The 23402-nt window shown below is 32.9% G+C and overlaps 3 protein-coding genes across 4 annotated transcripts; all 3 read left to right on the top strand.

Annotated features, from left to right (window-relative positions):
* Nucleotides 1–8186: 8186 nt before the first annotated feature.
* On the top strand, nucleotides 8187–9771 carry LOC135951176 (uncharacterized). Its single transcript, XM_065500768.1, has one exon. It carries the CDS (start codon nucleotides 8290–8292, stop codon nucleotides 9583–9585), a length of 1296 nt encoding a protein of 431 aa, XP_065356840.1. The 5' UTR covers nucleotides 8187–8289; the 3' UTR covers nucleotides 9586–9771.
* A 6007-nt stretch (nucleotides 9772–15778) lies between these two features.
* LOC135951491 (uncharacterized) lies at nucleotides 15779–17208 on the top strand. Of its 2 annotated transcripts, XM_065501147.1 has the most exons (2): nucleotides 15834–15961; nucleotides 16047–17208. In XM_065501147.1, coding segments are annotated over exons 1-2 (1113 nt in total). In that variant the 5' UTR covers nucleotides 15834–15960; the 3' UTR covers nucleotides 17159–17208. The 2 variants fall into 2 exon arrangements, with proteins under 2 accessions (XP_065357218.1, XP_065357219.1); XM_065501146.1 differs by having other exon boundaries at nucleotides 15779–17208.
* A 2671-nt stretch (nucleotides 17209–19879) lies between these two features.
* LOC135952213 (sodium channel protein Nach) lies at nucleotides 19880–22178 on the top strand. The gene is made up of 8 exons (XM_065502061.1): nucleotides 19880–20257; nucleotides 20421–20547; nucleotides 20602–20886; nucleotides 20944–21031; nucleotides 21209–21294; nucleotides 21374–21742; nucleotides 21802–21905; nucleotides 21964–22178. Exons 1-8 carry the CDS (start codon nucleotides 20092–20094, stop codon nucleotides 22110–22112), a joined length of 1374 nt encoding a protein of 457 aa, XP_065358133.1. The 5' UTR covers nucleotides 19880–20091; the 3' UTR covers nucleotides 22113–22178.
* Nucleotides 22179–23402: the final 1224 nt, after the last annotated feature.

The raw sequence follows: 23402 nt of genomic DNA, 5'->3' as shown, positions 1-23402 counted from the left end.
TCTTTAGTATAAGACTTAGTCTTTAGTATAAGACTTAGTCTTTAGTATAAGACTTAGTCTTTAGTATAAGACTTAGTCTATAGTATAAGACTTAGTCTTTAGTATTAACATTAAATATTCTTCAAAATATAGGTGTCAGGTGTACAGAAGAATTACCATATTGGTCATGACACACACCATAGAATCAAGCCCAGAAAATAGATTGGATCTTTAAAATCAGAATGCCAACAAGGTTCACATTAAATGATCCTTGTCATTTGTGGTGGCTCAATGACTGAAGTGGGCACTGGTGTGAGTTTTGTCTGATGATCTTGTCCTCCTATTATTTAAGGATGTTCGATATCTGTAATATAACGATTTGGTGGCAGAAATCTACAACATTGATATAGCAGCGAAGAAATATAGAAAATTTCCTCTTGAAATGTCTACCATTGCACAGTGGGACAATCTGGAAATACATCTGGCATTTCGCGTCACTTCAAATTTTACCCCGATCGGTTTAAAAAAGCGGACCAAGGAATGGCAAAATTTTAAAATTTAAATTTTGAAATGCCTATAACTCCGTAATTATAATAGATAAAATAGCGCACGCAAGCATGTTTTTTCAAGACCTAGCGCTTTCCAAAAATATAAAAATCTTTGAAATCGGATGGGAAACAATAAAACGGCACGTGTTTAACATGCCGAAGGTACCCTACTTTGAGCCGCCCATAGCGCCGCCCCTGGAGGATTTGTAGGGCCCGATCGGATTAGACGTATAGAAATGCCAGATTTATTTCAAACAAATTTTTATTGTGCCCCACTGTGCATTGATATCAACGAGTTTTCAAGGAGTCGGGGTTCTTATTTTCAACATGATATATGTAAGTATCTTCTTTAGCCCAGCCATTTCGAGTTTGTATGGTTGCCGGAACATGAGGGAATTCGAAGTAATGAAATGGTTCTTATAGACACATAATGGACATAGAGTAGAAATGAATGTGTAAACGACATGATAACTATTTCAGAAGAGAATGTAGAGGAGCGCCGACTAAAATTAGCGTTTATTAAAAATTTGAACTGTCTCAAAAATGTGTCGTATGTAGGAATCTGGTCAGATTTGTCAAAATTTAACATTTCTGATCTATACATACATATTTATTACTTCACTTTAAAATTCGATCTACTATAACCCCAAGGTTGGCCAGTGCAGACCTCTGTAAATGATAATCCGTTAAAAACAATGAGAGGAAAGAAACATTTAACCGTTTTTTTCAAGGTCAAGTTATATTTAAAGACATGCAAATGTGTAAATTACCGTTCGTGCTGGTAATGGCGCTATAGGTGTTGGTGGAGGTAATAGTGGGCTACCGTATGCAAATCAAATATAAACTAAATTCCCAAAAAATAAACAAAGCAATACTGAAGATTTTACGAATGCACTTCACGTACAAATTATAACAAAAGTGCGGTCATCGTATTAAAAAAACTCAAACAGGTAGAAACAACAACAGTAAATACATATAATGATAGGAGATTTCAGTGTTAAACAGCCGTGAAAAATAACTTCTTAAATTACCATAAATAAAACCAAAACATTCTCTGAAATAATTTACATATGTATACATAAATTAACCTTTTACTTTTTGAAGATCAGTATTCATGGCGCTGCCAGGAATACTGAACTATTTAAAGGCCTTCCTCACACAAATTGATCTAGATTTCCTAATTTTCTAGCATGGAACTTAATAGTTTTTGAATACAAACTAAATATGTTTTTATTTTCTGATGTTAATGTCAGCATTTTAATTAAATTTATTTGCATTTGTTTTTGTTATTTTGTTTAAAGTTAAATACATTTTTATTACTTAATAATTTTGTTGCTTTATGCTGCAATCGTTATTGAAAAATGTTGCTGCGGATAAGCAGCAGTACGTATGTGTGTATAATTTAATGCAAACATATGTGACTTGCATACCCACTGTGCTAATAATGTGTGTCCGGCTGATGGATGGACGGACGGACGGACATTCAAGCATATGTACTATTACAAATAATGATGATGGTCAATGGTAGAATGAATCAATGAATAGTTTTAGTTAGTTAATTATTGTCTTGGTTTGTTGTTGTTTGTTTTGTTTTAAGTTTTTTTGTTTATTGTTAAGAAATACTTGTTGTTTCTTATGCATATTGGCAAATTGTTGTTTTCCCGCCTTTACTTGGTTTTTACTTGGTTATTTTGGGGAGTGTTTGTTACATGTAAACTTTTGGCTTGCAAAATTGTTTTTTTTTTTTAAATTGCATCATTTGCATGTAGAAGGTGGACATGAAGTGGTTCTTTCGGAACGATTTGTTTAAAGCAAACATTTTATTTAAATTTATTATTTAATTGAAATTTTGATGTTGACATTTTTATACACAGATGAATGAGGTCTGATTGGAAAATAAGTTGGTATTTAAACAGGGATTAGCTAACTTTACCTCAAACTCAATGAACTCCTTTCAATTCCTTCATGATTCTAGGTTTATCATTAGAAAATATTCTAAACGTGCCATTGCAATAAAGAAAAAGTATCAAAAGTCGAAAATTGTGAATTCTCACTCACTCAAGACCATTTTGCTTAATATTAACAATGAACATAGAAATCATTGTTAAAAAATTAAAAAAAATTACAATTAGAAGGAGAAAAAAGGACCATCGGTTGTTTCCTATTTATTCAGGACTATATTTGTTTAATTAACCATCATTGGTAAGGAAAATACAAAAAGTAGCATTCGAATAGGAAAAAGAACCATAAAATCTCTCCCTTGGATTATCACTCGATCATAACCATATATATATGATTCGATATTCATTAGTATAAATGTATTAAAAAAGTACCATTAGAACAAATAAAAAGTACCATAAAACACCAACTTGTGGATTCCCATTCGCTGATTTCAATTTTCTATGTTCATTGGTGAAGAAAATACGAAAAGTACCATTAGAATAAGAAAACAAGTAAGAAAGTATGGTCGGTCAAGCCCATATAATACCCTACACTAAGTAAAATATCAAAAACATTTTTCTTTTAAAATTTCAATAATATATATTTTTGAGTGATTTTCGGAAGTGGGCCTAATATGGGAGCTATGACCAATTATGGACCGATCATATCTATATTAATGGTAACTATGTATGTTGAATTATGTGTGTATACCAACATTTTTAAGCGATTTATGCACGTTAAAGTGATTTTCGGAAGCGGGTCTATATGGGAGCTATGACTAATTATGGACCGATCGTAACAAAATTTGGTGACATGAATTTTGTATATATAAAACTTATGAGGAGCGGAATTTGTGGGGATACATATATAAATTAAACTTTTATGACCGATAAAGTCCAATTTCGGAAGGACTTTGTATGGGGGCTAGGTGAAATAATGGACCGATTTCAGCCAGTTTTAATAGGCTTGGTCCTTGGGCCGAAAAAATAATATGTACCAAATTTTATCGAAATATCTTCAAAATTGCGACCTGTACTCTGCGCACAAGGTTTACATGGACAGCCAGCCAGCCAGCCGACCAGACGGACGGACGGACGGACATCGCTTAATCGACTCAGAAAGTGATTCTAAGTCGATTGGTATACTTTAAGGTGGGTGTTAGACTAATATTTTTGGGCGTTACAAACATCTGCACAAACGCATAATACCCTCCCCACTATGGTGGTGTATGGTATAAAAAGTACCATAAAGTTTTTGCCTTGAATTGTTTATTCACTATTGATCATATATGTATGTTTAAATTCATGTTTCTAAGTCCATTATTATAGAAAAATCAAAAAGTAGCATAAAGTGTCCTTCTTGAATTCTCACTCACGACCATATATGCTTAATTTCATGTACCATAAAGTCTCCGCCTTAGATTCTAACTCATTCTGGATGATATGTGCCTAATTTCATGATTCCAGATTCAATATTATAAATGTATTCAAAAAGTATCATAAAGTTTCCCGGTTGATTCCATTATTAAAGAAAATTCAAAAAGTACCATTAGAAAAACGAAAAAGTACCTAAATATTATCCCATATTATTAACTATAACTTCACTCAGATACATATCAGCTATATAATGCTAAATAATTTAAAACATTAAAAAAGTACCATTTGGAGAAAAGTACCCTTTTCCTTCCTTAACACCCGTCAAGTTTGAAATTTAAAAATACTACATTTTGACATATGGGCATTTCCACCGAAAGGTCCACCGAGACCAGAAAATTAAAAGTGTTTGAAAACACTTTGTTTTATCAAACACTTTTACCATTTTCATAGGGAAACAATCAAATTTAAATAATGTAAAGAAATTTTCCATTTATTCATTCCAAGGGCAACTTTTCTGATTTGAATATTTATAATGCACATTTTATTTTGATACAAGTTCTTAAAGAGAGACATTATGCATTGACTTTTGATATCTAAAATCTTCCTGAGGGTACAACAAGTCAAAAAAGAATGAATGAAATTGTCGTTCGAATGGTTGGCCGCGAAATTGACTTCTGTATTTGTCCCGTGCGAATGCCTCGGTTATTTGCAATTATCTTGAAAATGAAAACTTGCCAAAATCAAACTTAGCACCAATTATAGGGCTAATTGAGAGCTATAAACTGAGCCATCTATCAAACTATAAATTCAATTTATTTTGAAATTTTTTTCACTTTCAATGTGTACGACGGTCCAGTGCGACATAATGGAATTGCCCATATCTCAAACGTTTGAAATCCGTGTAATGTGCTCAAGAACAAAATATGTTTTAAAAAAAAGTACCAAACTATTTACCCAGATTTGGCCCAATATACACATTGGCATTCGAGTTCTGTTAGCTAATTTTTGTATGAATTCAGGAACCAATGTTATCAAAATTGGCTTAATAATTTAAAATAAAATTTTTCCATTTTTACCAAATTTTTTGGTACTTTTTTTGCGGTGGTAAAATTTTACTCAAATAAATTTTAATCCCTTAATGTTTCGAATTTCCAAAAAGTACCAAATTCATATTTGTTATTTTTTGATAAATAAAAAATAGGATACAAAATTTGATTCAATGTTTATTGGGTGCCAAAATATTTTTTTAGGCGTTTTCACCTCTAAAGGGTTAGAATTTTGAAAAATTATCAAATGCCTGTCAGCTTTTATTTAAATGGAGTAACATTCAATTTTAAGTTTTTTTTTATATCTTTATTAGTTTTGAATATATAAAATTACCGAATTTAGTCATTTTTACCCCTTAAACGTTCCCCTTCTTAGTGGATCCTTTTGGGAGGGAGAAACCAACAGTTAAAATTTCATGATGATAAATCAGTCACTCAGTTAGTAACGGTTCACTCTTATACATACATATATAGATTAGAGTACTCCAAGATTGTAAAGGTCAAAGGTAAAATATTTCAATATTTGGAATTTCTCATGGAAAGATAACGAAATGTTATATATTTTTGGGCGATTTTGACGAACCTTATGAAAAATATAACATAAAGTCTAGTAATGGATATTAACCCTTAATAGCACTAGGGGTTGTTAAAATGACCCTAAACTTTTAAAATCACTAAAAACACAGAATAATTCAAGTTATTTTTTAAACTTAATAAATCAATTTTTTAACTAAAGGGTTAAAATCAATTTTATTCCTCAAAAATCCACAATAAAATATTAATTATGTTATTAAAACAAAAAACCGGTATAAACACAATATTTTGTCATTTAAAAATGTGTGATCAAAATTGATAAAAATCAATATTATAGATTCTTCTCAATACAAACTATTTTATGAAGTAAAAAAGAAACAGACATATTCCATTTTTGTTTGTAGAGAAATTTCGTAATCTGAGCGAATAATTTTTAAAAAATTTAATATTTTCTTTATTATAATTAATCCGTTCAGTTATTTTCATTAATAGTTCGGTGTTCGGGCAAAATTTTGCCGAACTCCGTAACGGAACCCGATCTTTTGTTATTGATTCTCTCGTTACAAAGTGAAGGCTAGTAAATTTGTTTAATTCTCAAATATCTTAATATAATACTCGTAAAATACATGTCATTTTCAAACCTTTTGCTTAAAAGTTAATTATATTGTAATAATTTTAAAAACTCAAGCACTTGAACATTTTGTTGGAATTTGACTTGAATGCAAATGTAATTATGTGTTAAACTTGAAAAATATTTAAAAATTAAATATTTTTTAAACAAAAAACATATGGCTTGAATTTATATTTCCTTTTTATTAGAAAATGCTATTGAAATAAAGTGTAACGCAACTGTAATTCAATTGCTTGACTATAATTCAAGGCTTGAATTACACTTGCTTTTAACTTGAATTCCAGTAAAAATGCTTATTAAGATAAAATAAAAATACTTCGAATTATAAACCCAATAAGCACACAGCCCCAAAAATTCAAGCACTTGAACATTTTGTTGGAATTTGTTTTAAACTTGAAAAATATTTGAAAAAAATAAAATATTTTTCAAACAATTTATGTTTCCTTTTTACTGGAGAATGCTATTGAAATAAAGTGTAATTCAATTGCTTGACTATAATTCAAGACTTGAATTTAATTTTTTCAGATATTTTCCAAGTTTAAAACTTGGAAAATATAAATTCCAACAAAATGTTCAAGTACTTGAATTTTTGAGGATTTTGTGCTAATTGGGTTGGGTACATATTTCAATAATGTAAGTTAAAATATAACAAAAGGTAGGAATAATATTGACGAAGGTCAGTATTTTTTGGTAAATAAAACACAAATGTTTTGTATCAATTTTAAATAAAATAAAATAGCTTTAGATTCTTTTGATTAAAATATTTTAAAAGTTTTTCTATTAACTATTAATTTCACTTTCAGTATTTATGCTTAACATATTTTAAATCTTTTCACTATTTCTTATATAATCAACTCACATTTTATTATTATTATTTTTTAATTAGAAACAAATTTGCAATATCACCAAAACAATATAATCCTTTTAATTTTTATTACAAATAATATTATTTTTCAATAAAATATTTAGTTTTAGTCAGCACTGAAAACCGTTACGAATTTAGCTAACATGAATTTCAAACATATGTTTGTTAATTTATTGTTTATATGTTATTAAGTTTTCTTTTTTTTGCGTTATAACCGCTAAATGAAGTTTAAACAAACACGATTCAAAAACAACTGAATTTAATAGTTTTTGCTTGAAAATTATAAACCCCTCAGCACATAAATAGTAAATCTCTGGCTTTTAATAGTTGTGGCAAGTAGGGAAGTTAACAAAAAAATTTAATATTTGTTGTTATTTGAGTTTAGTAGTTGTAGGTTTTTAAACATTTTGGCTAAAACAAAAAACTAACAAGTTTAAGCTTGGAAAAAATATGTTGAGAAAGAAACAAGTTGCTTGGAATAAATAAAATGAAGAAAATATTTAAATTTGTGCTTAAATATAGAGCTTAGCTAAGACAACAACCTTAAGGTTTAAATAGTTGGCAATTCGGAATTGTAAAACGGGGTTATGAGTGAATGATCATTTGGAAGTTTAAAGCTTGTATGGCGGTTTGTTAATATTTTTAAAGTTTTTTAATTAAAATTTTAATCCCGAAAGCATAAATTCGCTCATGAACTGTTTAGATTTGTTTAGTTTAAAAAACACATGTTTTTTAGTTAAAAAATAATTCAAGAAATATTTATGATCAAAAGTGATAATAAAAGAGAAGCCAAAAGTTATTTTTGTTCCAAATTAAATAAAGCAAACAAACAAATGTGATTTGTGTGTGAAAATCTAAGCTGATGAAATGGGTATATTGCCACCAATGTTTCCATAAAATTGCGCTCCTTATCATCAAAATAAATTTTGAATAGTAAATATTTGTTTAATTTTTATCTTAGACTTTTGACGAAAATCAAAAAAGATCTCTTAGAGCCAAAGCAATTTTTGAATGCAGCGAAATTGTTTGTGAAAATTGAAGACACACTTTTAAATGGAAGTTTTAGGAGTGATCATCACTTCTAGGGTGGCTGACTTGAAAAAGAAGCGACAAAAATCTAATAAAATTTTTTTACAATTTAACATATTTGCCTTGTAAATAATGACAATAATAAAAGTTAAACAGAAGGCAACAGATTTAGATTATGAGGCTGTGACACAAAGACAGCATTTGACGAAAGTTAAAAATAAAGATAAAATGCTCGAGGAAAATAAAACACATTATATTTTAGACAGTTAAACCAAACAGTCATACAATTGGCGGCAGTGTAAAACAAATTAACCAAAATTCCAAAAAAATATTAATAAAAATGGCTGCTGTTGTAGAATTATCCGCAAACGATGTGCAGGGTTTGTGTCGCCGCTATTTTAAGGATTATGAAGCCAAAGAACAAGAGCAGCAAGAAATTGGCCACGATTTTGACATCAACTATTATAAACTGAAACCCATATCAGAAGATCCTTCGGGATTTTTAGGCAATCATCGTTATTTGATAGTGGAGATCTCCAAGAAAAATGCTGTCAACCAAGATTCCGTACAAAAGTTAAGATTCTTCACCAAATCTGCACCCATGGAAATTGCCTCACGCATGGAGTATATGGAGCAATTTGGTGTGTTCAAAAAGGAGATTGCTGTCTATCGTGATGTCTTACCCAGGCTGCAAGAGATTTTTGAGGGTATAGCTCCCAAGTGTTATTATGCAGACAACAATTGGTTGGTATTTGAGGATTTGCATCAGCAAGGCTACAAAATGGGCTCCGGAAGAGATGGTCTCTATGATCGTGAACACTTAAAATGTGCTGTTAAAAATTTAGCAGCCTTGCATTCGGCTTCCTTGGTGTATGAGGTACAACAAAAACAAAAATTCGATGAATTACATCCTTTGGCTGCCATAGAAAATGCTTATCCTAAAAATTGTTCCAACGATCATGTACGTTTTCAAAATTTTAGCAACGGCGTCCAAGTATTTAAGGAACTGATTAAACAAATGCCCAAATATCAAAATAACTTGGACTTTATACTCTCAAATATCCAGAATAAAATGCAGCTTATTTTTAAGCTAGTGCAAACATCCAAGAAATATCAGAATGTCTTTTCCCATGGTGATTTGTGGGCCAACAATATTATGTTCCAGTACAGCAAATATGGTGACATACCCATACACTCCCGTTTTGTGGACTTTCAATTGGCTCGCTATGCACCTCCCATGATCGACCTAATTACCATTCTAACCATACCCACTTCCAGGGAATTCCGCTCGAAATATCTCATGGAACTCATAGCCGACTATTATCATTTTATGACCGAATTCTTAAAACGTGAAAAACTTAACATTAAAGATTTCATCACCGAGGAAGAACTATATGCTTCATTGCAGGAGTTCCGTATTTGTGGCCTCATTGAATCCTGCCTATTTTCTCATTTAACCATATTACCATCAGAGTTAACTCAATGTTTGACTGGCTCCGCAGATGGTTTTACTGATTTCTTTGATCGCAAGCGTGTGGAGATTTGTTTGAAAGCCTTCCATACGGATGAGACTTATAGAACGAGATTAACCGACATGTTGGAAGATTTAGTTGATAATTTTATTTTAGTGCAGTAACTATTTAACAAAATAAAAATATACCTTAATGTAAACAAAATAAATTAACAGCTTGTGAGTTTTAAATTATTTTATTGATAGATATTAAGAGATTGTACTGAGTCAATATTTGTATAGCAAAAGACGAGAGTAACAGATTGTAAAATTTATGGGCTAAATAATAAAGATTTACGTTTTAATAATGAACAAAATAAAAACTATGAGGTCTTTAAAGAAGATGTGTTAAGTATTATAAATATAATGGTTAAAATAAAGCCAATATTCTGTTCTGTTCTAGTTCTGTTCTAGTTCTGTTCTAGTTCTGTTCTAGTTCTGTTCTAGTTCTGTTCTAGTTCTGTTCTAGTTCTGTTCTAGTTCTGTTCTAGTTCTGTTCTAGTTCTGTTCTAGTTCTGTTCTAGTTCTGTTCTAGTTCTGTTCTAGTTCTGTTCTAGTTCTGTTCTAGTTCTGTTCTAGTTCTGTTCTAGTTCTGTTCTAGTTCTGTTCTAGTTCTGTTCTAGTTCTGTTCTAGTTCTAGTTCTGTTCTAGTTCTGTTCTAGTTCTGTTCTAGTTCTAGTTCTAGTTCTGTTCTAGTTCTGTTCTAGTTCTGTTCTAGTTCTGTTCTAGTTCTGTTCTAGTTCTGTTCTAGTTCTGTTCTAGTTCTGTTCTAGTTCTGTTCTAGTTCTGTTCTAGTTCTGTTCTAGTTCTGTTCTAGTTCTGTTCTAGTTCTGTTCTAGTTCTGTTCTAGTTCTGTTCTAGTTCTGTTCTAGTTCTGTTCTAGTTCTGTTCTAGTTCTGTTCTAGTTCTGTTCTAGTTCTGTTCTAGTTCTGTTCTAGTTCTGTTCTAGTTCTGTTCTAGTTCTGTTCTAGTTCTGTTCTAGTTCTGTTCTAGTTCTGTTCTAGTTCTGTTCTAGTTCTGTTCTAGTTCTGTTCTAGTTCTGTTCTAGTTCTGTTCTAGTTCTGTTCTAGTTCTGTTCTAGTTCTGTTCTAGTTCTGTTCTAGTTCTGTTCTAGTTCTGTTCTAGTTCTGTTCTAGTTCTGTTCTAGTTCTGTTCTAGTTCTGTTCTAGTTCTGTTCTAGTTCTGTTCTAGTTCTGTTCTAGTTCTGTTCTAGTTCTGTTCTAGTTCTGTTCTAGTTCTGTTCTAGTTCTGTTCTAGTTCTGTTCTAGTTCTGTTCTAGTTCTGTTCTAGTTCTGTTCTAGTTCTGTTCTAGTTCTGTTCTAGTTCTGTTCTAGTTCTGTTCTAGTTCTGTTCTAGTTCTGTTCTAGTTCTGTTCTGTTCTAGTTCTGTTCTAGTTCTGTTCTGTTCTAGTTCTGTTCTAGTTCTGTTCTGTTCTAGTTCTGTTCTAGTTCTGTTCTAGTTCTGTTCTAGTTCTGTTCTAGTTCTGTTCTAGTTCTGTTCTAGTTCTGTTCTAGTTCTGTTCTAGTTCTGTTCTAGTTCTGTTCTAGTTCTGTTCTAGTTCTGTTCTAGTTCTGTTCTAGTTCTGTTCTAGTTCTGTTCTAGTTCTGTTCTAGTTCTGTTCTAGTTCTGTTCTAGTTCTGTTCTAGTTCTGTTCTAGTTCTGTTCTAGTTCTGTTCTAGTTCTGTTCTAGTTCTGTTCTAGTTCTGTTCTAGTTCTGTTCTAGTTCTGTTCTAGTTCTGTTCTAGTTCTGTTCTAGTTCTGTTCTAGTTCTGTTCTAGTTCTGTTCTGTTCTAGTTCTGTTCTAGTTCTGTTCTAGTTCTGTTCTAGTTCTGTTCTAGTTCTGTTCTAGTTCTGTTCTAGTTCTGTTCTAGTTCTGTTCTAGTTCTGTTCTAGTTCTGTTCTAGTTCTGTTCTAGTTCTGTTCTAGTTCTGTTCTAGTTCTGTTCTAGTTCTGTTCTAGTTCTGTTCTAGTTCTGTTCTAGTTCTGTTCTAGTTCTGTTCTAGTTCTGTTCTAGTTCTGTTCTAGTTCTGTTCTAGTTCTGTTCTAGTTCTGTTCTAGTTCTGTTCTAGTTCTGTTCTAGTTCTGTTCTAGTTCTGTTCTAGTTCTGTTCTAGTTCTGTTCTAGTTCTGTTCTAGTTCTGTTCTAGTTCTGTTCTAGTTCTGTTCTAGTTCTGTTCTAGTTCTGTTCTAGTTCTGTTCTAGTTCTGTTCTAGTTCTGTTCTAGTTCTGTTCTAGTTCTGTTCTAGTTCTGTTCTAGTTCTGTTCTAGTTCTGTTCTAGTTCTGTTCTAGTTCTGTTCTAGTTCTGTTCTAGTTCTGTTCTAGTTCTGTTCTAGTTCTGTTCTAGTTCTGTTCTAGTTCTGTTCTAGTTCTGTTCTAGTTCTGTTCTAGTTCTGTTCTAGTTCTGTTCTAGTTCTGTTCTAGTTCTGTTCTAGTTCTGTTCTAGTTCTGTTCTAGTTCTGTTCTAGTTCTGTTCTAGTTCTGTTCTAGTTCTGTTCTAGTTCTGTTCTAGTTCTGTTCTAGTTCTGTTCTAGTTCTGTTCTAGTTCTGTTCTAGTTCTGTTCTAGTTCTGTTCTAGTTCTGTTCTAGTTCTGTTCTAGTTCTGTTCTAGTTCTGTTCTAGTTCTGTTCTAGTTCTGTTCTAGTTCTGTTCTAGTTCTGTTCTAGTTCTGTTCTAGTTCTGTTCTAGTTCTGTTCTAGTTCTGTTCTAGTTCTGTTCTAGTTCTGTTCTAGTTCTGTTCTAGTTCTGTTCTAGTTCTGTTCTAGTTCTGTTCTAGTTCTGTTCTAGTTCTGTTCTAGTTCTGTTCTAGTTCTGTTCTAGTTCTGTTCTAGTTCTGTTCTAGTTCTGTTCTAGTTCTGTTCTAGTTCTGTTCTAGTTCTGTTCTAGTTCTGTTCTAGTTCTGTTCTAGTTCTGTTCTAGTTCTGTTCTAGTTCTGTTCTAGTTCTGTTCTAGTTCTGTTCTAGTTCTGTTCTAGTTCTGTTCTAGTTCTGTTCTAGTTCTGTTCTAGTTCTGTTCTAGTTCTGTTCTAGTTCTGTTCTAGTTCTGTTCTAGTTCTGTTCTAGTTCTGTTCTAGTTCTGTTCTAGTTCTGTTCTAGTTCTGTTCTAGTTCTGTTCTAGTTCTGTTCTAGTTCTGTTCTAGTTCTGTTCTAGTTCTGTTCTAGTTCTGTTCTAGTTCTGTTCTAGTTCTGTTCTAGTTCTGTTCTAGTTCTGTTCTAGTTCTGTTCTAGTTCTGTTCTAGTTCTGTTCTAGTTCTGTTCTAGTTCTGTTCTAGTTCTGTTCTAGTTCTGTTCTAGTTCTGTTCTAGTTCTGTTCTAGTTCTGTTCTAGTTCTGTTCTAGTTCTGTTCTAGTTCTGTTCTAGTTCTGTTCTAGTTCTGTTCTAGTTCTGTTCTAGTTCTGTTCTAGTTCTGTTCTAGTTCTGTTCTAGTTCTGTTCTAGTTCTGTTCTAGTTCTGTTCTAGTTCTGTTCTAGTTCTGTTCTAGTTCTAGTTCTAGTTCTAGTTCTAGTTCTAGTTCTGTTCTAGTTCTAGTTCTGTTCTAGTTCTGTTCTAGTTCTGTTCTAGTTCTGTTCTAGTTCTAGTTCTGTTCTAGTTCTGTTCTAGTTCTGTTCTAGTTCTGTTCTAGTTCTGTTCTAGTTCTGTTCTAGTTCTGTTCTAGTTCTGTTCTAGTTCTGTTCTAGTTCTGTTCTAGTTCTGTTCTAGTTCTGTTCTAGTTCTGTTCTAGTTCTGTTCTAGTTCTGTTCTAGTTCTGTTCTAGTTCTGTTCTAGTTCTGTTCTAGTTCTGTTCTAGTTCTGTTCTAGTTCTGTTCTAGTTCTGTTCTAGTTCTGTTCTAGTTCTGTTCTAGTTCTGTTCTAGTTCTGTTCTAGTTCTAGTTCTGTTCTAGTTCTGTTCTAGTTCTGTTCTAGTTCTAGTTCTGTTCTAGTTCTGTTCTAGTTCTGTTCTAGTTCTGTTCTAGTTCTAGTTCTGTTCTAGTTCTGTTCTAGTTCTAGTTCTGTTCTAGTTCTGTTCTAGTTCTGTTCTAGTTCTGTTCTAGTTCTGTTCTAGTTCTGTTCTAGTTCTGTTCTAGTTCTGTTCTAGTTCTGTTCTAGTTCTGTTCTGTTCTAGTTCTGTTCTAGTTCTGTTCTAGTTCTGTTCTAGTTCTGTTCTAGTTCTGTTCTAGTTCTGTTCTAGTTCTGTTCTAGTTCTGTTCTAGTTCTGTTCTAGTTCTGTTCTAGTTCTGTTCTAGTTCTGTTCTAGTTCTGTTCTAGTTCTGTTCTAGTTCTGTTCTAGTTCTGTTCTAGTTCTGTTCTAGTTCTGTTCTAGTTCTGTTCTAGTTCTGTTCTAGTTCTGTTCTAGTTCTGTTCTAGTTCTGTTCTAGTTCTGTTCTAGTTCTGTTCTAGTTCTGTTCTAGTTCTGTTCTAGTTCTGTTCTAGTTCTGTTCTAGTTCTGTTCTAGTTCTGTTCTAGTTCTGTTCTAGTTCTGTTCTAGTTCTGTTCTAGTTCTGTTCTAGTTCTGTTCTAGTTCTGTTCTAGTTCTGTTCTAGTTCTGTTCTAGTTCTGTTCTAGTTCTGTTCTAGTTCTGTTCTAGTTCTGTTCTAGTTCTGTTCTAGTTCTGTTCTAGTTCTGTTCTAGTTCTGTTCTAGTTCTGTTCTAGTTCTGTTCTAGTTCTGTTCTAGTTCTGTTCTAGTTCTGTTCTAGTTCTGTTCTAGTTCTGTTCTAGTTCTGTTCTAGTTCTGTTCTAGTTCTGTTCTAGTTCTGTTCTAGTTCTGTTCTAGTTCTGTTCTAGTTCTGTTCTAGTTCTGTTCTAGTTCTGTTCTAGTTCTGTTCTAGTTCTGTTCTAGTTCTGTTCTAGTTCTGTTCTAGTTCTGTTCTAGTTCTGTTCTAGTTCTGTTCTAGTTCTGTTCTAGTTCTGTTCTAGTTCTGTTCTAGTTCTGTTCTAGTTCTGTTCTAGTTCTGTTCTAGTTCTGTTCTAGTTCTGTTCTAGTTCTGTTCTAGTTCTGTTCTAGTTCTGTTCTAGTTCTGTTCTAGTTCTGTTCTAGTTCTGTTCTAGTTCTGTTCTAGTTCTGTTCTAGTTCTGTTCTAGTTCTGTTCTAGTTCTGTTCTAGTTCTGTTCTAGTTCTGTTCTAGTTCTGTTCTAGTTCTGTTCTAGTTCTGTTCTAGTTCTGTTCTAGTTCTGTTCTAGTTCTGTTCTAGTTCTGTTCTAGTTCTGTTCTAGTTCTGTTCTAGTTCTGTTCTAGTTCTGTTCTAGTTCTGTTCTAGTTCTGTTCTAGTTCTGTTCTAGTTCTGTTCTAGTTCTGTTCTAGTTCTGTTCTAGTTCTGTTCTAGTTCTGTTCTAGTTCTGTTCTAGTTCTGTTCTAGTTCTGTTCTAGTTCTGTTCTAGTTCTGTTCTAGTTCTGTTCTAGTTCTGTTCTAGTTCTGTTCTAGTTCTGTTCTAGTTCTGTTCTAGTTCTGTTCTAGTTCTGTTCTAGTTCTGTTCTAGTTCTGTTCTAGTTCTGTTCTAGTTCTGTTCTAGTTCTGTTCTAGTTCTGTTCTAGTTCTGTTCTAGTTCTAGTTCTGTTCTAGTTCTGTTCTAGTTCTGTTCTAGTTCTAGTTCTAGTTCTGTTCTAGTTCTGTTCTAGTTCTGTTCTAGTTCTGTTCTAGTTCTAGTTCTGTTCTAGTTCTGTTCTAGTTCTGTTCTAGTTCTGTTCTAGTTCTGTTCTAGTTCTGTTCTAGTTCTGTTCTAGTTCTGTTCTAGTTCTGTTCTAGTTCTGTTCTAGTTCTGTTCTAGTTCTGTTCTAGTTCTGTTCTAGTTCTGTTCTAGTTCTGTTCTAGTTCTGTTCTAAAAAATACTACTGTTTTCCAATTCTAAGGATGTATGAAATGTTTATCATAAATATGTAAGTTTAATTAAATTTAAATGTTTTAATGAAAGCGTAATATTTTTTCAAACAATCCTTTGGCAATATGGATGATATGTGATTTTTCAAATATTACGGTATAAAGACCGATTGTTTTCATTACCAAGCAATCCTTAGGAATTATTCAACCAGTGATGACTTACTCAATAATTTTAAGTTCACATTGATATATGAATAATAAACAATGAGATTCATATTTCGAATCGATCTTTCGAATCAAAGTATGATGATACAAGAGGTGGAAGGTAGGGTATCTAACATTTGTCCCAAAGCTTTTTATAAATTTGAAATACCGCCAATAAACTTTTATGAGTTTAAAATTAAAACTACATAAATAAAATGATAATTATCTCTACCAAGTAAATAAGATTTAGTTTGTCAACTAAAAATAATTTTCGTTAACTTAATCTAGATAAATTGTCTCAGCCAGAGAACATTATGTCTTAGCTACTTAAACAAGGCAAACTAATTGCTCTGGTGTATATAAAAACGTGGGTAAAAATAAAAATCACACAACAATTCTTAAACGCCATCAACTCTATTGAAAATATGGCTAATCCCATAGCACTAACTACCAGCGATATACAAAGTCTATGCCACAGTTACTTAAAGGATCATGGAGTGGATGATCAAGTAAATATAGAAATTATTGATCACAATTTAAAGCCCGTATCTGAAGATCTATCTGGATTTTTTGGTTATCATCGTTTCTTAACAGTGAATGTCGCCACACAAAATCAAAAAAGTGATGAGAGGCAATTACAAACCATACGATTTTTTACGAAAACAGCTCCAGTGGAAATAGCATCGCGCATGGAGTATTTGGAACAGTTTGGTGTTTACAAAAAGGAAAAGTCGGTTTTTAGTGAAGTCTTGCCCAAGCTGGAGCAAATTTTTCCAGGCATTTCACCCAAGTGTTACTATGCCGATAACACTTTGTTAGTGTTGGAGGACTTAAATTTACGGCAGTATAAAATGGCTGCAGGCAGAGATGGTTTGTTGGATTATCCTCATTTAAAATGTACCGTTAAGACTTTGGCTAGCATGCATGCTGCCTCAATTGTTTATGAGATCAAAGAAAAGAAAAAGTTCAATCTATTACATGCAGAAGCTTGTGCGGAGAATGCATATCCCTTAAATTATCCTACAGATCATATGCGTTATCAGAATTTTCGCAATGCTTTGAAAGTTTTCAAAGAGTTCATTAAACTAATGCCTAAATATCAAGCCAATTTAGATGAAATTCTAAATAACTTGCAAGCTAAAATGGCTGTTATATATCCCTTGGCTCAAACATCCACCAAATATCAAAATGTTTTCTCTCATGGTGACATGTGGGCCAATAATGTCATGTTCCAGTACAATGAAGATGGCAAAACACCTCTGCAAGCACGTTTTGTGGACTTTCAATTGGCTCGATATGCTCCTCCCATGTTGGATTTAATTACCATTCTAACTATACCTACTACCAGAGAATTTCGTTCAAAATATCTTATGGATTTATTAATGGATTATTACACATTTATGAAGGAATTTTTGCAGCAGGAAAAACTCTCTATCGAAGATTTTATACCTAGAGAACAATTTTATGATTCTTTTAAGGAATTTCGTGTGTGCGGTTTAATAGAATCATGTTTCTTCTCACATCTGACCATTTTACCTCCAGAATGCACTGAAAGTTTAGCTAGCTCTACCGATGGCTTCACCGATTTTTTCGAACGTAAGAGAGTGGAAATTTGTTTGAAAGCTTTTAATACAGATAGAATATATCGTGAGAGACTGACGGATATGCTGGAGGATTTAGTGGATAATTATGTTTTAGAGAAGTAAATTTAAGAAATGTAATTTAGGGAAATAAATGCTCAATTTGTTTTTCTTAATTTTTAGTTATTTTTAAGTTCTAGTTTAGTGTTTAGTTCTAGTTCAGTTCAAGTTCTAGTTCAGTTCTAGTTCAGTTCTAGTTCAGTTCTAGTTCAGTTCTAGTTCAGTTCTAGTTCAGTTCTAGTTCAGTTCTAGTTCAGTTCTAGTTCAGTTCTAGTTCAGTTCTAGTTCAGTTCTAGTTCAGTTCTAGTTCAGTTCTAGTTCAGTTCTAGTTCAGTTCTAGTTCAGTTCTAGTTCAGTTCTAGTTCAGTTCTAGTTCAGTTCTAGTTCAGTTCTAGTTCAGTTCTAGTTCAGTTCTAGTTCAGTTCTAGTTCAGTTCTAGTTCAGTTCTAGTTCAGTTCTAGTTCAGTTCTAGTTCAGTTCTAGTTCAGTTCTAGTTCAGTTCTAGTTCAGTTCTAGTTCAGTTCTAGTTCAGTTCTAGTTCAGTTCTAGTTCAGTTCTAGTTCAGTTCTAGTTCAGTTCTAGTTCAGTTCTAGTTCAGTTCTAGTTCAGTTCTAGTTCAGTTCTAGTTCAGTTCTAGTTCAGTTCTAGTTCAGTTCTAGTTCAGTTCTAGTTCAGTTCTAGTTCAGTTCTAGTTCAGTTCTAGTTCAGTTCTAGTTCAGTTCTAGTTCAGTTCTAGTTCAGTTCTAGTTCAGTTCTAGTTCAGTTCTAGTTCAGTTCTAGTTCAGTTCTAGTTCAGTTCTAGTTTCTAGTTCAGTTCTAGTTCAGTTCTAGTTCAGTTCTAGTTCAGTTCTAGTTCAGTTCTAGTTCAGTTCTAGTTCAGTTCTAGTTCAGTTCTAGTTCAGTTCTAGTTCAGTTCTAGTTCAGTTCTAGTTCAGTTCTAGTTCAGTTCTAGTTCAGTTCTAGTTCAGTTCTAGTTCAGTTCTAGTTCAGTTCTAGTTCAGTTCTAGTTCAGTTCTAGTTCAGTTCTAGTTCAGTTCTAGTTCAGTTCTAGTTCAGTTCTAGTTCAGTTCTAGTTCAGTTCTAGTTCAGTTCTAGTTCAGTTCTAGTTCAGTTCTAGTTCAGTTCTAGTTCAGTTCTAGTTCAGTTCTAGTTCAGTTCTAGTTCAGTTCTAGTTCAGTTCTAGTTCAGTTCTAGTTCAGTTCTAGTTCAGTTCTAGTTCAGTTCTAGTTCAGTTCTAGTTCAGTTCTAGTTCAGTTCTAGTTCAGTTCTAGTTCAGTTCTAGTTCAGTTCTAGTTCAGTTCTAGTTCAGTTCTAGTTCAGTTCTAGTTCAGTTCTAGTTCAGTTCTAGTTCAGTTCTAGTTCAGTTCTAGTTCAGTTCTAGTTCAGTTCTAGTTCAGTTCTAGTTCAGTTCTAGTTCAGTTCTAGTTCAGTTCTAGTTCAGTTCTAGTTCAGTTCTAGTTCAGTTCTAGTTCAGTTCTAGTTCAGTTCTAGTTCAGTTCTAGTTCAGTTCTAGTTCAGTTCTAGTTCAGTTCTAGTTCAGTTCTAGTTCAGTTCTAGTTCAGTTCTAGTTCAGTTCTAGTTCAGTTCTAGTTCAGTTCTAGTTCAGTTCTAGTTCAGTTCTAGTTCAGTTCTAGTTCAGTTCTAGTTCAGTTCTAGTTCAGTTCTAGTTCAGTTCTAGTTCAGTTCTAGTTCAGTTCTAGTTCAGTTCTAGTTCAGTTCTAGTTCAGTTCTAGTTCAGTTCTAGTTCAGTTCTAGTTCAGTTCTAGTTCAGTTCTAGTTCAGTTCTAGTTCAGTTCTAGTTCAGTTCTAGTTCAGTTCTAGTTCAGTTCTAGTTCAGTTCTAGTTCAGTTCTAGTTCAGTTCTAGTTCAGTTCTAGTTCAGTTCTAGTTCAGTTCTAGTTCAGTTCTAGTTCAGTTCTAGTTCAGTTCTAGTTCAGTTCTAGTTCAGTTCTAGTTCAGTTCTAGTTCAGTTCTAGTTCAGTTCTAGTTCAGTTCTAGTTCAGTTCTAGTTCAGTTCTAGTTCAGTTCTAGTTCAGTTCTAGTTCAGTTCTAGTTCAGTTCTAGTTCAGTTCTAGTTCAGTTCTAGTTCAGTTCTAGTTCAGTTCTAGTTCAGTTCTAGTTCAGTTCTAGTTCAGTTCTAGTTCAGTTCTAGTTCAGTTCTAGTTCAGTTCTAGTTCAGTTCTAGTTCAGTTCTAGTTCAGTTCTAGTTCAGTTCTAGTTCAGTTCTAGTTCAGTTCTAGTTCAGTTCTAGTTCAGTTCTAGTTCAGTTCTAGTTCAGTTCTAGTTCAGTTCTAGTTCAGTTCTAGTTCAGTTCTAGTTCAGTTCTAGTTCAGTTCTAGTTCAGTTCTAGTTCAGTTCTAGTTCAGTTCTAGTTCAGTTCTAGTTCAGTTCTAGTTCAGTTCTAGTTCAGTTCTAGTTCAGTTCTAGTTCAGTTCTAGTTCAGTTCTAGTTCAGTTCTAGTTCAGTTCTAGTTCAGTTCTAGTTCAGTTCTAGTTCAGTTCTAGTTCAGTTCTAGTTCAGTTCTAGTTCAGTTCTAGTTCAGTTCTAGTTCAGTTCTAGTTCAGTTCTAGTTCAGTTCTAGTTCAGTTCTAGTTCAGTTCTAGTTCAGTTCTAGTTCAGTTCTATGTCAAATTGACTCTTAGATTCTGAAATACAGTTTTTGGTACTACAACCAACAACTATTTACAAATTACAACTATTTTACAAATATTTTATTTATATAGAAGGAACTGAATTCATTTCACCATTTGTATTTTTCAATCAATTGTCTGTATAACAACCAAAAATGTGTGTATAATACCTCTAATAATGGGAATTAAAACACTTGTACAATTTGGCAATTAAGATAAACCATCTAAGGAATAATTAAACTTACAACACTAAGCCAACGAAAAACCATTTAAAAGCGCTTAAACCAAACGACATAAACTGCAGTCTTAATAGAACCATTTAACAGAACTAAACTAAACTAAGTGCTCGGTGTTTTAAAGGAGACAAAAAATGATGCGTGTACGTGATGTGGTTGAGGAATATTTACAAAATTCCACATTGCATGGGGCACGTTTTATAGTGGATAAAGAGTCAACCTGGATGGAGAAGACATTTTGGGGTTTGTGTCTGTTGGCTTCGTGGTTTGCCTCGTGGAAATTGATAAAAGTGTCATTGGGTAAAGGAATATATAGATGTATTCACTAGCCAAACTTATAAGTGATTAAAAACATTAATTTATGAAGTAATTTTCCCATAAAACTTGTAAATTTGACTCTAACGAATACAGAAAATCCTATTAGTTTTTATTGAGAAATATTTAACATATTAATTCCAACTAGCTGCCTTTGAAAATAATGCCATTAGCTTTGGTGTAGAATCCAGCTATCGCGACTGGGAAACAAATTTCCCAGCCATAGTGGTGTGTGAATCAAAAAATATGGATAGAATACAAGAAGTGGCGGAACAGTAAGTTTTAAAACGCATATTCATTGAACTTATTAAAGACTCTTTATGGTTTAGGCTGTGGGGTGCGGATCATGATTTTACCTTGGAAGAAGTTCTTAGTGAAATAGCTTTCTTCCGTGGTGAATCGTATCACACAGTTCATGAGTGTGGTGGAGAGGAACCTTCAGAGAATTGTTTCTATTCGAATTTTTCCTATTATGCCCAGTTGGTGCGCAGCAGCTGTGAGAATACTATTAAGAATTGTTTGTGGAATAATAAACCTTTTGAGTGCTGCAAATATTTTCAACGTATGGAGACAGAGTTGGGTCTCTGTTATGCCATAAATTCATTGCAAGCTGGGTTAGTAGGAAGGATATATGTACATGAGTAATGTAATAAATTTAAATTGTTTTTTAGGAGAAATAATGGCCCCAAATTAAATATGTGGTCTAATCGTTACACTGGTCCGGGAGCCTTGAAAATGGATATTTACACAGAGGCTGTGGTAAGTTAGGAAGTGAGATTACACATTCATGGAATCTTAAGATAGGTTGTGGTAATATCTAAAATTTTTTTGGAATAATTTAAGTATTTTGATTTTATTTGGTCATTCTAAATGTTAAGCCGAAGTTCGAACCATTTAAAACATAATCGAATACAAATTCTCTGCTCCTTTTTAAAGGTCTTCATTTTAGGCGAAGAGGAGGTGCCTACTTTAGTAACACCCAAAACCGATTATTTAGTGGTGGGTCCTTACATTTCCTTTGTGTAAGTACATCGTTTAAAACTCGACCTAACCATGTAGTTTCCCCTATAATAAAAAAATCCTATGATTCCCATTCAAAAGACGCCACATTTCCAAACGTGACATTCAAAACGATGAACAAATTCGTGCTACTAGTGTCTCGCAACGTAATTGTCGTTTCAACGATGAAAACAATTTGGATGTGCATCGTTATTACAGTTACAGTGCATGTACCGTGCAATGTCGCAAAGACAAGCAATTGGAATTGTGTAACTGTTCCAGTCATTTGTCACCCAATACACCCAGTTCCCAGAAATGCAATATGGATGGTTTGGAGTGTCTCAATCGCAACTATGAGGATTTATCTGTTATTATAGCAAAGTGGTCCAAGGGACGCAAGGGATTGGTGTGTGATTGTTTGCCCTCCTGTACAGAGGTGGATATTACAACAGTGGTGGATAGTAAGGAGAAGTATGGACTATTTAAAGTGTTATAAGCTATAATACTGAATATAATTATAACAATTTCAGTATCTATAATCAAAATCCTGTTTCAAAGGTAGAAATTGCTTTGGTGGAATTACCCACCGAACGTTATAAACGTAATGTGGTTAGAGGCAAATTGGATTTAGTGGGTAAGTTTTTAGTTTAATTTTACAAATATTTTACTTTTTACTAAATTTGTACTCTTAGTATCTATTGGTGGCACTACTGGCTTGTTTGTGGGTGCCAGCCTTTTAAGTTTTGTGGAAATCTTCTACTACATCACCATACGTCCCTACGGCAGCATGTTGTACGAGAAACGTTTAGTGCGTCAGCAATTACAGCAAACTGTTTCCTAATTGATCGAGGGGGATTGGGTTTTGCAAACTTATCTCTATGATCTTGACTTTGTTTATGTGTGTCGTTGGCTTTTCTTGATCTAGATAAAATGTATATTTTTTATCTGCACTATAGAATAGATTTTGTTTTTAGTCACTGCAGTGTTCGTTGTATATTGCATTTACTAATCTAAATTTATCTAGTTTTTGTTTTTACACATTTCTATATTTTTAGCATTTGTTATCTAATTCAGTTTTTTCTTTATAAAAAAAAATATTGTCATAAAGTTGTAAACAAATAAAAAATAACAAATATGCACTAGTTTTGTTACTTACATAGATGTGATAACAGATTAAATAAATTCTTAAATTTGGGAAGGGAATTAAACGTTTTTGTATAATCTGGAAAGTCTTGAAGATTTATTTATGTTATCGATGACTTTACAAGTTTTTAACTTTTGCGATTTTGATAGCTTTCTTGCAAGACTTTAGTTTATCGCGGTAACTCCCTGCTGCACCTTGGCACCAATATTAAAATTAGGAGCATTTCAACAGCTTAACTCACTAAAATTATAATTCAGAATTGAAGAGCAACACATTCCATAAATCCATTCCCTAGAAATTAATTCTTCATTCATTCATTGCTGAATCAATTCATAATGGAATTAATTCATAACAGAATGCATTCAACATGTGAATGATTAAATTTTTGTTGATTCAAATATTTTTGTTTTTAATCATTTACAAAATGAATTGAAAACAGGTATCTACGAAAATTAAAAAACGACAACATTTTTGTTAAGAAAAACTTTGATGATAAAAAATTTGGTGGAAAATTTTTCGAGCTGAGTACTTAGTACAGAGATCAAATGTAATTTGTTTTTGAAAATTGAATTAGGAATTAATTCTTTCGAATCTTTGGCAACAAAACCCGTTTGTGCACAAATCGTGGAATTCGAGATCAAATTTAAAACGTTAAATTGACGTTCGAGGGGGATCAACAAGTTAGTGACTTTTTGAATAAAACACAGAATTTTGAAAAAAAAAAAATTATTTTTCAACATAATCTCCTTTGAGCTCTATACACTTTGTCCTACGTTTCTCCAATTTTTGTACTCCTTCCTAAAAATTAGATTTGTCGAGGTCATCAAAGTAGTTATTTGTTTGTGAGAGGATTTCTTCCCGCCGAGCCATTTCTTCACGTTTGGAAACAAGAAATAATCAGTCGGGGCAAAATCCGGAGGAAGTCAATGTGGATTATTACGCATTCATCCCAAAAATAGATCGCCATGACTTATTGGCGGACAAACC

This window comes from Calliphora vicina, chromosome 2, assembly GCF_958450345.1.
Source record: "Calliphora vicina chromosome 2, idCalVici1.1, whole genome shotgun sequence".
Lineage (NCBI taxonomy): Eukaryota > Metazoa > Arthropoda > Insecta > Diptera > Calliphoridae > Calliphora > Calliphora vicina.
Note: the sequence above shows the minus strand (reverse complement) of the source record. Positions and strands in the feature narration are given on the sequence as shown.